Source organism: Mastigoproctus giganteus, chromosome 6, assembly GCF_048544385.1.
Source record: "Mastigoproctus giganteus isolate SK-2022 chromosome 6, ASM4854438v1, whole genome shotgun sequence".
In the NCBI taxonomy this organism is placed as follows: domain Eukaryota; kingdom Metazoa; phylum Arthropoda; class Arachnida; order Uropygi; family Thelyphonidae; genus Mastigoproctus; species Mastigoproctus giganteus.
Window position 1 is genome coordinate 104870027 of NC_143580.1, and position 16653 is coordinate 104886679.

At 38.4% G+C, this 16653-nt stretch overlaps 1 protein-coding gene across 1 annotated transcript in view; it reads right to left on the minus strand.

The window, feature by feature from the left end:
* Positions 1 to 219: 219 nt before the first annotated feature.
* LOC150084486 (protein kinase C-binding protein NELL1-like) overlaps positions 220 to 16653 on the minus strand; it is a 512402-nt gene continuing 495968 nt past the window's right edge. The window contains exon 21 of the mRNA XM_090375239.1: positions 220 to 608. Within this exon, the coding sequence (XP_090231365.1) occupies positions 326 to 608 (283 nt within the window). The 3' untranslated portion in view covers positions 220 to 325. The remainder of the gene's footprint in view (positions 609 to 16653) is intronic.

The following is a 16653-nucleotide window of genomic DNA, read 5'->3' on the forward strand; positions in this document are numbered from 1 at the left end:
AAGTGAATTTGATACCCATCTTCAAACTTTCCATGAAAATACAGTAAGTAAACAGTTGGCCATCATACTGTATTCTGAACACGAAACAGAATATTTACAATCAAGGCCACTGCTTTTTTGTTGTTGTAATTATTTGCACTACTATACCCATACTTTCAATCCATCTTCTGTCTTGATTGTGGATCAGATGTGGCAGTAGGGTAAACTTCAGAAATTCCTTCACCCTGCAACAAAGTTTCACCTGAGGATGCTGCTGGGTGTGAATACTGATTCATCATTTCTTCTTGTGAAGGGGTCTCAGACCACATATAGAAGCTATTATTCTCTATTTCACTTCCAGTACTACTGTAGTCCTGTGATGATGTAAGGAGGACAGGTAAAAATAATCCTTTATTTTGTCCATTGATGACTGGTGAAGTGGAAGCATAGTTAAATGAATAAGATGAAGACTGTGTTGTGTTTTCAGTTCTTGGAATTTCCATGTCTGAGAAAATATCAATAGAAGAGCTCTCTGCATAGTTAGGTACATTTCCTCTGGACAGTTCAAAAGAAGAGATAGCAATGTTACCAAGACAAATGGAGCTAAACGTACAGCACAGATACCCATTCTAAAAAATAAAAATAATAAAAAAATAAATGAAGTGTGATATCAATGTGGACATAGAATCCAAAATTTTATTAAATTTAAAATTAATCAATATATGTAATTTTTAAAAAAATAATTGAAAACTTTATTTCTTTGCATAAAATAATTTATTTGATCTTGATTATGTGATAAGATACAATCTGTTTGTGTGATAGTATTAGTAGCAGCAGATGATGCAAGAAAACAAGCTTATAGAGCAAAAAGAAAAAAAAAAAAAAAAACTGTCTACCTCATCCATCCATCTCCTCCAAGAATTTGTCTAGTCCTTCCTTGAATTTATTCAAACTACCCTCTTCTACAGAACAGATGGAAGTTTGTTCCAAAAATCAGCCACTTGCTGGCTGAAGGAAAACTTCTGCATATTATCCTGAAACTATCCTTCCTCAATTTGAATTATGTCCCCCCTCATGTGTTTAGTCTGAGCAAGAGGAAGAATGCCATCAATCATGAATGGATTAAGCTTAATCAATCCATTCAAGTTCTTAAACACCTCAATCAGACTTCAGACTTCCTCACTGGTGCCCAGTCTCCAGACACTGCAGTTTGCAGAACTGATGCCTTTCTTGGTAAGGGCACACTTTGTTCTCGTCTCCAACCTCGTTGCCTTTCTCTGAATGCATTCCAGCAGATATAGAGCCTTCTAAAATGAGACCTCCAGACCTGTATACATTACTCAAGGTGCAGCCTAACCACAGCTTTGTACTAAGGGATAATTACCTCTCTTTGCCTGCTAGCAACGTTCCTGTATATCACTGGCAAAACCCCATGAGCTGTCCTGGCAGTCTGTCTGCACTGCTCAAAAAACTTGACTCTTGTGCAGAACACACTACACTTTTGAATTTATTATTATTTTCTAATAACCTTATGGCCAAAGAATAAATGTATAGGCTTTCGTAAGTGATGTATGCTTTCACAATTTTCTAGGAATCTTTCCAGCATTGCATAATAATGCTTAAGATACTGTGTTTCTTCTACAGATATTTATTGATTGTATTGTAGAGCACCATGTGGTTATAACTTAATTAATATACTATAAAATAATTTTTCAACAGAATATTTCAGGGTATTTTTAAAGTATTTGTGTATTGTATGGTGGTCTCCTGGGTTTCCCCTATATGCTTCTGATGCACCTGACAAGACATAGCAACAATGCTGGAAAGTGTGTGTATGTGTGGGTTGTGTTGAATGTTGAGTACTGACACCTTGAATTTCGCAGCCAGGGGCAGAGAACACCTGGTCCCCTGCCCTGATTCCCATCCCAAGCCATGTGGAGGCAGCCAGGGTATATCAACACAGAAATATGAATGATACTTCAAAGTTGTACACAAAATAACTGGTTATATCCTATCAAAAATATTGCAAAAACCTACTGCACATAGATTGCTGACACCAAGATCACTAACAGTTTGTGCCTCTGCAGCTCAAGCTCAGTGGCCTGAAAGTGAACTCTGTGATAACTTACTGTGAATTTTAGCATTTCAGTTGTTTCTTACAAAAAAAGTTATATTAAATGAATTCCAGTTTGCATGACTGATCCAGTACTGCCAACTTTTTTCACTGCAAAACTGAAATCATTAATTGTGTCAGCAAGATAACTTTTATGATATCCTATATATTGATAGCAAAATTGGTATTATATATCTTAAAGATATAATACCAATTTTGCTATAATCCATTCAAGTTGAAGAATGAGGAATTGCGTAGCCATTACCTTAGAGCAGTTAAAAATAAAACTCATTGTTTTATCTGCACTTTGAAGTATTGCCTACGATATGTTGGAAGACAAGTGACTCATGGCATTGTAATTCATGTTTGAGTTTTTGGTACCACAAACACTACTGGAAGTTCTGAGAAGTAAGTAAGTTGCACTGAATCTGATGTGGAGGGATTTTCCAAGTTCATATTAATGAGCCCACCAACTTGACTTTGGAATTGCACCCCAACAATCAAATTGGCAAAGACAGATATGAAGCAATTATGGAAAAAAAAAAAAAATTTATGTAGATCAGATAACAATAAAAAATAAAATTAGAGACAGCACTTGAAATTTTTAAAAACAACTGGTATCCACTGCAGAATAAATCTGAGTAATGTTCACTAATCAAGGCTTACAAATGCACCACCTCTTACAACTTGCATCATCAACAAGTAAGTGTTGACAAAGTCAAGAAGAACTTGTTGATGATAAATGAATGTACAAACTACCATTGATAGAAGAACAAAAAAAAAAAAAAAAAAAAAAACAATAACAAAAGCAATATCAGGGCCCAAGTAACTAGATCTCTTGAGATGCAGCTATGTAGCTTGTTCTATTCTCTGGTAGGTTCTGCAAAACTTGAAATATATTTCCTCACTAGATGGATAATATTTGTTCCCTAGTTTGTTACAATAAAGAAAATTGTGGATCACAGCTTTTCAAAGCGTGGTGGAACCCATCCCTATCTGAGAGTTTCAGGGAAAAGCAGGAACTTCACCAAAGACAAAAGAAGTCAGGTTAAGTTTCACAGTTTCAGGTTTATTAGGCAAAATTGAACTGAATTGTCTCCATTCAACATTTTTTTTCTCCCACCAATACAGCCATCCACACATTGAAACTACTGCTAAGGTGCTGGTTTGCTTCACAACCAAAATCAGTTCCACCTAATCTTGTCTGAATCTAGTTTTATCAAGTTCTTCAAGAAATCCCTCCTCAAAAATCTCACCAATCAAATAATAAATCCACAACAGCAACCACAATTTAGTAGTAGTGGCAGAAAATGATGCAAGAAAGCAAACTTATATAGCATCAGCAAACACACACATCACCCATCCTTACCCTCAAAGAATTTGCCTAGTTCTTCCATCATTTATTCAAACCATCCATTTCCACAACAGATGTAAACCTGTTCCAACAATCAACCACTCACGAGCTGAAGGCAAACTTCTGTACATCTATCCTGCAACCATTATTTCTCTGATTTAAGCCACCTCATGTGTAGTCTCAGCAAAAGGAAGAATACCATTCATAATCAGCTTATTCAATCCATTCAAGGCCTTAAACACTGCAATCAGATCATCCAGCAGGTGCCAAGTCTCCAGACACTGCAATTTACAGAACTGAAGCTTTCTAGGTAAGAGCACCTTTTGTTCCCTTCACCAATCTGGTTGCCCTTCTCTGTACTCATTCCAGCAGATTTCATCTTCCTATAATGAGGCCTCCAGACCTGCATACAATCTGGCATAGCAATGGTCTTGTACAAGTGGATAATCACTTCTTTATCCCTACTCCAAAAATCCCATGAGTTGTTCTGGCAGCATGTCTGCACTGCTGAGAGAATTTCATATCTGACTAACCCCAGGTTTTTTTTTCCATTTTCTACTACCATGAGTTGATAAGTTACTTCCACACAGTTGATAAGTTACTCTGAGATTACTGCTATTCACATGCAGTACCCTGCATTTGTCAATGTTAAACTTCAACTACCATTTCTCAGCCCATTGACCTAATTTTTCTAAATCTTGTTACAGTGGCATACTTTCATTACTATCATTAACCACCCTGTCAACCTTTGTATCATCTGCAAACTTTGACATTGAGCCTGATATACCATCATCAATATTGAAAACAACAATGGGTCCAGCACTGATCTCTCTCTCTTTCTCTTTCTCAGGGTAATATGAGAGCCTGAAGGACAGGGTGGATGCCCTTGAAGGATTAAAAGTGAGGGGCCCATCAAGCTCTCAACTGCCCACACCAATGCCAGAGCTTGCACTTGGTCATCACGCGACACAACGGCAGCCTCCAAGGCAGAATGCGCTGGTCCCAAAGGAACTAGTAGTTGTGTGACTCTATTGTCAGGGAAACGGGAAACATGCTTTGTAAAAAGGATAGGTGGAACAGGACCAGGGTATGTCTGCCAGGGGCAAAGGTTGATGACGTTGTAGAGCGGATATCATCTTTTAAGGGCACAAAAGGTGATATAGTTGTTCACATTGGCACTAATGATATTAAGAGTAGGAGACTGCCGGAATTACTTAACAAGTACAGGTCACTGTTGAAAAAAAGCTGTGAATTAGGGTTGAATTTGAAAGTGTCTGCAATTCTGCCCAGACACGATAGGAGGGAGTATATGATGAGAGCCCTGTCGAGCAATTCGGCCCTGGAAAGATTGTGCAAGGCTCAAGGGGTAGAATTTTTTTCAGCCTGGTCTGTACTTGTTAACAGGAGAGACTGCTTCTACAGGGATGGGATACACTTAAATATAAAGGGTGCAAGAATGTTTGCTGATGCTATCGAGGCAGTGTTAGGTGGGTAGGAAAACTGCTAGATTGGGGGGATACAAGGACTAATAGATTAACAGTAGCCACTGGCAGAGGTGAAAGTGATTCTCTCACTGCTTCTATTGGAATGAGCAGCAGCCTGGAAAATAAGATGCAGGATATTTCAGAGACTGCTGGGAATCATTGGGGTACAAGTAAACACATGGGTTGTGTTAGGGTAGCTAAGAAAAAGAACAGGTGCATGTATACTTGCGTGTACACCAATGCTAGGAGTTTAGTAAATAAATTTGATGAATTTGAGGTATTGCTCAAAACATCAAAGGCAGATATTGTGGGGATTTCAGAGACGTGGTGTCACACAGATATAAGGAATGCAGAACTAGAATTTGGGGAGTACAATGTCTACAGAAAGGATAGACAGGATAGGAAGGGAGGAGGGGTTATGCTATTAGTTAAGAAATACATAAAATCCAAGGAAGTAAAGCCAGTCGACATTGCTGGACAGTACAGTGACGAGTCAGTTTGGTGTGACATAAGCATTGGGAGATCAAAATTGAGAGTAGGAATGTGCTATAGGCCTAATGACTCTGATGAGTATAAAAAGAAACTGTACAGGGAAATAGTGGGCCAGTAAATCAGAGAGTCTTATAATGGGAGATTTTAATTTCCCAGATATTGACTGGAATTTGGGGGCTGGTCACTCACACACTAGCAAGGCTTTTGTGGATTTATTGGATGATTGTTTTCTACATCAGCATGTTCGGGAGGCAACTAGAGGGAGTAATACTCTTGATTTGATTATCAGTAGTGATTCTTCATGCATTAAGAATCTGCAGGTAAATGAACCACTAGGTGACAAGCGATCATCTTATTTCTACTTAGCGCTATTTATTTCGCTCTACAATGGGATGGGCTTGCTTACAATTGTCTCTGACCAGACAATGTGGTCCTGTGTCTCAGCCAATATCAGTGTTTCTAAATGTGTTGGCCATGTTCTTTTAATCAATATGTTAATATTTAAATCAATTTTTTTTTTAAACTCAATATGAACAATTTCCACTATAAAAATCCACTGTACTGTCTAATGTAACCTGATATAATACAGTTAGGCAGTGTGAAAATTGCATTCAAATGCAAGGAAGACAAGAGACAGTGGTAATGGGAAGGACTATAGCAGCATTTAAAGATGTTTTCAATTTTGAGCCTCGGTATATATTCAAAGAAGATCTGAGTTTGTCGGTGAATGTTCAGAATGCAAGTGTTGGATAGGTTTTCAAGGAATTGTTTCCCCACTGACAGAAGTTATCATTATTATTATTATTAGCCATATGGTTCAAGGAAGCCTGAAGCTTATGCTGAACCAGCAAAAAAAAAATTCCCCGAGTTACCCTGAGAGAGAGAGAGAGAGAGAGAGAGTAAAAAGGAATCATCAAGAAAGAGAAGAATGATGATATCCAGCTCTGGACCCTGGGTGTGCCAAGCCCATACTCACCAGATGTGAGCCCCCGGGGTGAAAAGGTATGCATGTCTTCCATGGAGGTCTACATTTCTTTCTGTGTTTTGAAATATGTTATTGAGCCAAATATTCCAACTTGTCATTAGTTCCTATAATCTGATTCCTGCAGGTCTGATTTCATTAAGCTTGTTTCCATAATTAATTATCCATTTTGGATCAAAATGGATATGGCCAGATGGGATGATCTTTGCTTCAGATTTTAGCTGTATAGTTGAACAATAGTATTTTTGTTTTAAGATGTAGTGGAGGTTCATTTGCCTCAACATAAAGGCTGTGGAATGGGGATGCCCGAAAGCCCCTAGGGTTATTTTAAGGGTGCTACACTGGATTGGATTGAGCCAGCACAAGGTGCTTGTCCTAAAAGAGACAGGAGCGTCATAGTCTAATCGGATGGCAGTTAAATACAGATGGGGCAAGGTGTATCGATTAGCTCTCCAGATCATAGCAGAGATGACTCAAGGATATTTAGCATCTTCGTGCAAAACACTATAAAATATGTTATGTGACTTAGAAAACCGAGTTTGCTATCAAGTGTAAGTCTAAGGAACTGGATGCTGTTAGAAATTGATAATGGGTGATTTCCAAGCCATAGTTCAGGTTCACGATGTTGTTTTCTTTAGGAAGCATATGGCAGTAGTTTTCTGTGATGAGAGGTAGAAACCATTTCGCAGCATCCAGTATACAATTTTATTAAGAGAGATATGAAGTTTTTCCTGATGAAACATATTTTAGTTGTGGCACGAAATGGTAAGATCAACAGCATATTTTTTTCAACAGTGTTTGGAAGATTGTGTTATGCTATTGATTCTAAATGCAAACAGTGTAGCACTGAGAATTTATCCTTGCAGAACTCCTTTGTTTTGGACAAATGACTGGGAGGGCATATTCTGCAATGAACTTGAAATGTTTTGGTTTGGAGAAAGCATTGAACTAGATGTAACAACTGACTTTAGAGTCTCAAAGAGAGCAAGTTTTGAAGTATTCTATGTCACAAAGTGGTGCTGAAGGTTTTCTCTATATCTACGCATACAATGAATAAATGCTCATTTCTTATGAAATGCATTCCATATGTTTGCTTTGACCATAAGATCTAATTTGAACCCGTTTTTTACCAGAAACTAAATTGACTTTTATTCATCAGTGATTTAGATTCTAGATACTATGAGAGTCTGTTAAGTATCAAATTTCCTAAAATTTTTCCTAAGCAGCTAGTGAGAAAGATTGGTTGGTAGTTTTGTGGATCAGATGGAATCTCATTTCGGAAATAGTAATATAATTGAATGACACCAAGAACTGGGATAAAAGCTCTGAGAATATCCAGCTGGAAAAAATCAAAAAAAAGAGTAAGACATTGTTGTTTAACTTAAGCAGAATTAGGTAACATATCCCTAATTGGGACCAGAGCACTATTTGTTGATTTATTCAAGGATTCTTGTAGTCTGTGTATTGTGAAAGGCTGGTTATACAGAAGTGATGTGCTGAAGCGAATTCTTAGCTTTTCAGCTTTCATTTTATTCCTCTAAAAAGTTGGTTCAAGTGCAGTTTTAGAGGGCAGTTGGGAGAAGGAATCTGCAAAGGTGTTTGATATTTCCTCAGGGGAAGACATATCTTGCCCTTTATACCAAAGGATTGGATTTATGCCATTTCTTTCTTCTTTTTTAGGGGGGGGTATTATTTCAGGCATTTCATCAGCAATTGGAATGACTGACTGCCAGTATTAGAGTGAGGTATGGCAATGTTCACAGCTGCCATTATCTGATCCGTGATGTACTTAGTGATATTATCAATGAATTGAAGTTGGATAATTTGGTCATCTAGTGATATGCAGGGAGAAAATTTTGCCTAGTTGGCCTTCGAAAATTTATTTTTGTCGTGTTTCAGTCTGCATTGTACCTGTTATTTGGAATTTACAAAGCATTGGGAAGTGGTCACTGTTAAGTGGGTTGTCTAGAACAAACCACTCAGTATTTGGTAATAGTGTAGATGAGCAGGTAGAGAAGTCAATTTGCTGAGGAGGTTGATCTTGTGGAGAAGTTCATATAAGTATGATGCCAACGTTTAGTAACGAAGGGTTATGACCATCAAGGAGAGATTCGATTGATTGATCATGTTTGTCTGTCTGGAGTGATCCCACAGAGCATAATACTCATTAAAATCCCCCAAAAGGAGGAAGGGGATTAGTAACTGTACAACAAGGTCTTAAAGATCATTTATAGTGGCGCATGAGTGATTTGGTGAGAAATATATGGAAACATGTTTGAAAGCAAATCCGAGTGCCACACTTGTAGCAACTGCCTCTAAGGAAGTTCTTAGTGAAATGCATTTAGATGGAACACCAGATGCCTAGTGGCATGGCTATACCACCATATTCTGCAGTTCCATTATTTCTATCACTTCATAGTTGCATAGTTTGCATAGTTTTTAACAGAGCGGGATGCTTTTCTTGTTAAGTTTGTTTCTTGAAGAGAGATACCAATGGGATTATACTGCTTGATTAAGTCATGAATATCACTAACATTGCTCTGCACATCTCTACAATTCCACTGAATGCTATGGTTTTCCAGAAGATGAATCTAGCTGTTTTGGGAATGCAGCCTGCATTCCCAAAACAGCCAGGGTGAGCAATTTTATCTCTCTTTTCTGGGGAAGGTTGGTCATCCATGGTCTGTTATATTGTGTGTAATTCTAAGACTAATTCATCTTGATTGGGTTTGGTTTGGATTTTATTGGCACATTAGCAACTAAGGCTATATGTGCCAAAATCAGGTTATATATAAAAAATTAAGCATTTAGTGACCTAATTAGTTAGGCCACCATGTCAAGATATATAATAATGTAGGTATAAAAAGTATAAAAACATATATCAACAAAGAAATAACAATAAAAGGTAAATTTTAAATAAGAGTAAAAACGTTTATTGATTAACTAAAAACAGCAGACACATGGTCATTGTCGGATAAAATCTGACTGAGTGTATAAGGCTCAGCCAGATGACTAAAGGCGGTAAAATATAAATCACGTTCGTGTCTAAAATGTGGACACTCGGTTAAAATATGATGAATACTTAAAATGGTGCCACAGTCCTCATACATAGGACAGTGATCTGCCCTCAGCAGAAATGCATGTGTAAGATGACTGTGTCCTATGCGGAAGCAAGATAAAACAACTCCCTCTCTGCGGTTCCTGCACAGACTAGACTACCAGTGTCAGATTACAGGCTTTATCTGATAGAGCTTGTTTGTGACTTGCTCATGCCAAGATTGTTGCCATTGGGAGAGTAATTTAGTGTGTATTAGCTGCCTATAATCTGTATAAGGGACTAACAGGTAATAAGTGTTGTGGGGTTCTGGTAATCTGATCGCAGCATCTGCCAGTTCATTCCCCCTGATCCCAATGTGGCTTGGAATCCAGCAGAAATGAATGTCGAAAGAACACTCAGACAGAGAGTATTGCGTCTGCTAAATCCAGGTCACAAATGGATGAGGATTATACCTCAACTCCGATAAAACCTGCAGTGTACTTAGAGAGTCAGTGTACACCATACACCTTTGATACCTATAGGTAATCTTGACTGGGATTTACATCAATTGCCATACACATAGTGTCAGATTGGGTTGTTTTTGCAAGGTCAGGTCCTTTTGGCTTTACTGCTTTTAGTGAAGTAGATGATGTGACCACTGGGTTTCCATTTAGAACATTTCTGTTCTGTTCATTTATTTGCTGGTTTAAAGACAGTGATTTGTAATTAAGGTTCGGGCCCATTCAATAAGTGATACGTTAAGAAGGACTGAGACATCCGTTTGAGTGGTTTTTGTTTATCTGTTTTTTAGTTGAAGTTGCATACATTATTTTTGGCAAGCTTATCTGAATTTGTTTCCTTGCTTCCTAGTATGTTACTTTATTTGCTATTCTATCTTCCAATGTTCACAGGATTTAGAATAAACCAGATGATCACCTTTACAGTTTGGACAAGATGGTGAATGTGCATGGCAGGCTGTTTGTATATGGCCCTTGGAGCCACAATTATGGCAATATATAACCCCTTACCTAGCATTTTGTGAGTAGCCAAATTTTTAGCACTTATAGCAGATTATGGAATTTGGAATGTACGATCATATGCAACAGTTCATATAACTAATATTTAGATTTGGAGTATTAAAAGTAAAATGATATTATAGGTGGGAATTAATTCACCTTCTTTCTTAATGTGTGTTTTGCCTGCATAACTTTTTGGTTCTGTAATTCCCAGACAATTTCCTCTTCTGTCATGTTTACCAGGTCCCATTCAGATATGACCCCTTTTGTGTATTCATTAAATGTAGAATGGTGGGGGGGAGGGGGAGGATACTGAGTAATGATTCAGAATGTCTTTGGGTATTAGTTTCTGTGAAGAGAACCCCTGATCACAGTCGTTTAACAATTTTAGGTGTACAGGTTGCATTCTCCAAGAATTTCTGGATCAGAAGTGGGGGACGGAGGGGATGTTTACCCACAGATTGACTCGATAGGGAATGGATTATAAGGAATAGTGAGAATTCCTTTTGATACTCATTTGTTTTAATTCTTTTTGGAGCAAGATATGTGATGTTCAGTATCATGTGAGCTGGAAGGCTCAAGTGGTGGAAAGCTGTAACTGTCAATATTTGCTCCTTTTATAACTTGGCAGATCAGCTATCCTGACAAGGTTTCCAGCCCTGCTAAGAGGAGGCAGGAGAAGTGCCTGGTGTGACCAAGTGAAGATTAGTATAGGTTGGTACTTAACTTATGAAAAATATATAGAAAGGTAACTTTTCTTCTTTGCTCTCTTCAAATACTTTTTGAAGGATAAAGAGTCTTACTAATAATATAAACTTAAAAGAACTGGTGATTGCTTTGAAAAAAATCTCACTTAAAGCAAAGAGAAATGCTTGACACTTGTTGCTGGTAGATAAGGTGAAGTGAAAGTCAGTTTAAAATATTTTTAGTTGGTATGAGTGATCCAACTCATTTGTTCAGGTTTCTCTTGTCCTGAATGACACTTTAATTATGCAGTTCTTGAGAACCTATGTGTCACCAGTGACACATAGGTTCCACTCTGATATGATGCCCTTTGAAGTATTCAGGGTGGCATGAAGGGAACCTTGACTGAGATTCCTCTGAAGGGTTCCAGTTGGAGTATTTGTTCTCGGAGTGACTCACATTTGTAGTTTCAATTAGCAAATCTCTGGATTTTAGATGTTGAACCATTTTTGGGGTTCCATAGAATTTTCTAAACATTTGTATATTAGGAATGGAGAAAGCTTGCTGACCAGTTGGCCTCGTTAGATAATACCTAATAAGAAAGAGTGGAAAAGTGATTGGGGTTGCGTTTTTATTTTGCCATTTGGCAGTCAAAAGATTCCGAACATCTTGTTATCTAGAAATCTGTTCTGTAGGCTTGGTTACTCCTTTCCCCTCCTGCTTTACTGGCCAAGCCAAAGAGACAAAGGAGTAGTGCCACTAAGAGATCAGGCGGTTGGAAGAGTTATTACCCCCAGGGGCTCACATCTAGTGAGTATGGGCTTGGCACACCCAGGGTCCTGAGCTGGATATCATCATTCTTCTCTTTCTTGGTGATTCCCTTCTACTTCTCTCTCTCTCACTCAGGAAAATTTTTTTTTTTTTTTTTTTTTGGCTGGTGCAGCATAAGCCTCAGGCTTCCTTGCACTATATGGCTAGTAGTAATAATAATAATAATAATATTTGGTTAGTAAAATATACACTAAAAAAAAAAAAGGAAGATAAATTTCTTTTATCAGTTCTAACTTGTGACTTTAAGTACAAAAGTACTTTAAATGAAAAAACTCTTTAAGAGAAAGATTTATTTTTCTACTCATATTATTTTATGCTACCATATTGTCTGTATCAGTTTTTTTTTTTTTTTTTCCTAACATGAACCTCTGACTTGTAACTGTAAAAGGGATTTTATACTGGTGTGTATTAAAAATATGTATAAAATAAATATATATATTTTTTTATACTGTTGACAGTCTGATGCTAAACTCTCATAATAACTGCATGGAACAACTATTTTACTTTCATTATATTCAGAAGCAAAAAAAAATAATAATGCCAGAAAGCATTAGCATTAGTAGAGGCACAAGATGCAAGAAATCAAGTTTATGCAGCAACAGCCAAAAAGAAAAAAAAAACCCATCCCATTTCACCCTCCATTTGTTCCAAATGCCTGTCCAGCTCAGCCTTAAATTTATTTAGGCTATCAACTTCTACAACAAAAGGTGGAAGTCTATTCCACCAATCAACTGCCCGCTGGCTAAAGGCAAATTTCCGTACATCTAGTCTACAACTGTCTTTCCTCAATTTGAAACTGTGCCCTCTCAGGTTCTTAATCTGAGCAAGAGAAAGAATCTCATCAGCATTCAGCTTGCTCAACCCATTCAAGGCCTTATACACCTCAATCAGATCACCTTGCGGGTGCCTAATCTCCAGGTGCTGCAATTTGCAGAATGTAAGCCTTTCTTGGTAAGAGCACCCCTATGTTCCCCGCACCAATCTTATTGCCCTTCTTTGTACTCGTTCTAGCAACTCTACATTTTCCCTAAAATGAGGTCTCCAGACCTGTACACAGTACTCTAGGTGTGGCCTGACCATTGTCTTGTATAACGGAATAATCACCTCCCTGTCCCTGCTAGCAAAATTCCTATATATCATTGACAAGACTCCATGACCTGCCCTGGGAGCCTGTCTGCACTGCTCAGCAAACACCATATTTGACTGCACAATTACCCCCAGGTCTTTTTCACTTTCCACTTCCCTGAATGTAGTACCACACAGTTGGTACATTTCTCTTCAGTTATTGCTACCCATATGCAGTACTTTGCATTTGTCAATGTTAAACTTCAGTTGCCACTTCTCAGCCCATTTGCCCAACTTATCTAAATACAGTTGTAGTAGCATACTATCTTTACTGTCGTTAACAACCCTGCCAACCTTTGTATCATCTGTAAACTTGGACATTAAACCTGATATAACGTCATCAATATCATTGATAAATATACAAAACAACAACAGACCCAATGCTGAAACCTGGGAAACTACACTAATAACATTTGTCCACGAACAGCATTGTCCATTGATTACCACTCTCTGTCGTCTCCCACTCAACCATCCCTTTATCCATTGTAGCAACTTACCCTTAATGCCATATCTCTCCAATTTGTATAGCAGTCTTCCATGTGCAACAGTATCAAAAGCTTTCCTGAAATCAAAGTATATGATATCAAAATTATTTTTGACATCCAGTTCCTTTGTGACCACATCATAGTATCCAATCATATTGGTCAGACAAGACCTACCTTTAACAAACTCATGCTGTGTCTTAAATACTACTGCAGTCTTGTCTAGATGATCCTGCAATGCTTCTTTATCCAGTGATTCCATTATTTTCCCCAGAACACAAGTTAAACTAACATCTCTATAGTTAGTTGTGTCACCTTTTGACCCCCTTTGTGAATTGGTGATAACATTTGCACACCTCCAGTCCATGGGGACCTCCCCTGAGTACAAGAAAGCTCTCATAATTATAGCAAAGGTTTTGCTTACTTCCTTTGCTGCCTCCTTTAATATAACTGGATAGATCCCGTCCACCCAGGTGCCTTTCTTATGTTTAACTTCAACAATTTCTCCTCCACTTTGCTCTCAGTTATTACAAATCACTTAGCTCCCTCTTAGAGTTGGATAAACTTCTGGCACTCCCCTCATTGAATAATTCCTACTGTGTGAATGGAGATGCAAAATACTCATTCAGTTTATCAGCTATCTGAGCATGATCATCAATAGTCAACCCATCTATGTAAAGTGATCCAATCTGATTCATCCCTATATTTCTAGAGTTTACATAAGTAAAGAACTCTTTGCTGTTTTTCTTTGCATCCTTTGCCAAAGATTTCTCGTAATCTGCCTTTGCCTGCCTAACCTCCTTTGTGACTTGATTACAGACTAGTTTATATCTGCCAGAGGCTTCTGTGTCACCTGATACTTTATATCACAACTATATCACAAAAGGTGATATAGTTGTACACGTTGGCACTAATGACATTAAGAGTAGGAGACCGGCGGAATTACTTGACAAGTACAGGTCACTGATGAAAAAAAGCCGTGAATTAGGGTTGAAATTGAAAGTGTCTGCAATTCTGCCCAGACACGATAGGAGGGAGTATATGATGAGAGCCCTGTCAATCAATTCGGCCCTGGAAAGATTGTGCAGGGCTCAAGGGGTAGAATTTTTTTCAGCCTGGTCTGTACTTGTTAACAGGAGAGACTGCTTCTACAGGGATGGGATACACTTAAATAGAAAGGGTGCAAGAATGTTTGCTGATGCTATCGAGGCAATGTTAGGTGGGTCGGAAAACTGCTAGATTGGGGGGATACAAGGACTAATAGATTAACAGTAGCCACTGGCAGAGGTGAAAGTGATTCTTGCACTGCTTCTATTGGAATGAGCCGCAGCCTGGAAAATAAGATGCAGGATATTTCAGAGACTGCTGGGAATCATTGGGGTACAAGTAAACACATGGGTTGTGTTAGGGTAGCTAAGAAAAAGAACAGGTGCATGTATACTTGTGTGTACACCAATGCTAGGAGTTTAGTAAATAAATTTGATGAATTTGAGGTATTGCTCAAAACATCAAAGGCAGATATTGTGGGGATTTCAGAGACGTGGTGTCACACAGATATAAGAAATGCAGAACTGGAATTTGGGGAGTACAATGTCTACAGAAATGATAGACAGGATAGGAAGGGAGGAGGGGTTATGCTATTAGTTAAAAAACACAAAATCCAAGGAAGTGAAGCCAGTCGACATCGCTGGACAGTGCAGTGTCGAGTCAGTTTGGTGTGACATAAGCATTGGGAGATCAAAATTGAGAGTAGGAGTGTGCTATAGGCCTAATGACTCTGATGAGTATAATAAGAAACTGTTCGGAGAAATAGAGTGGGCCAGTAAATCAGAGAGTCTTATAATGGGGGATTTTAATTTCCCAGATATTGACTGGAATTTGGGGGCTGGTCACTCACACAGTAGCAAGGCTTTTGTGGATTTATTGGATGATTGTTTTCTACATCAGCATGTTCGGGAGGCAACTAGAGGGAGTAATACTCTTGATTTGATTATCAGTAGTGATTCTTCATGCATTAAGAATCTGCAGATAAATGAACCACTTGGTGGCAGTGATCACAGTGTGCTGAAGTGGGAGTTACTCAAAGAGGTAACTACCATTAGGGGTAAAGGGAAGGGGTATTGCTTTCGTAAAGGCGACTACAATGGACTGAGACAGTATTTAAATTCTATACAGTGGGATCAACTGATGATATTGCCAACAGCAAATTCAAAATGGGAAGCATTCAAAGAACTTATCGTGGAAGCTACTAGGCTTTACATACCAACTAAGAAATATTGTTCAAGGTTTAGGCCTAAATGGTTGTCAGATGAACTAATGAGGCATATGGCAGAGAAGAAAAATGCATGGGATACATACAAATTAACCACGCGACACGGACGCCTATGATAGATACAAGTTGATCTGTAACCAAGTTACAAAGGAGGTTAGGCAGGCGAAGGCAGATTACGAGAGATCCTTGGCAAGGGATGCGAAGAAAAACAGCAAAGAGTTCTTTACTTATGTAAACTCTAGAAGGAAGGGGATGAATCAGATTGGTCCACTTGAGATCGATGGGTCAACTGTTGATGACCCTGCTCAGGTAGCTAACAAACTAAATGAATATTTTGCATCGACATTCACACATGAGGAGTTATTCAGCGAGGGGAATGCCAGAGGTGTATTCAATTCTAGCAGTAAGCTAGAGAATCTTGTAATAACTGAGAGCAAAGTGGAGGAGAAATTGTTGAAGATAAACACAAGAAAGGCACCTGGGGTGGATGGGATCTATCCAGTTATATTAAAGGAGGCAGCAAAGGAGGTAAGCAAACCCTTAGCCATAATTATGAGAGCTTCCTTGGACTCAGGGGAAGGTACCCATTGACTGGAGATGTGCAAATGTGACCCCAATTCACAAAGGGGGATCAAAGGCTGACACAAGTAATTATAGACCTGTGAGTTTAACTTCTGTTCCCGGAAAATTAATGGAAGGCACTGGTGAAAGAAGCACTGCAGGATCATCTAGACAAGACTTCAGTTATAGCTAGGACACAGCATGGTTTTGTTAAGGGGAAGTCTTGCCTGACCAATTTGAT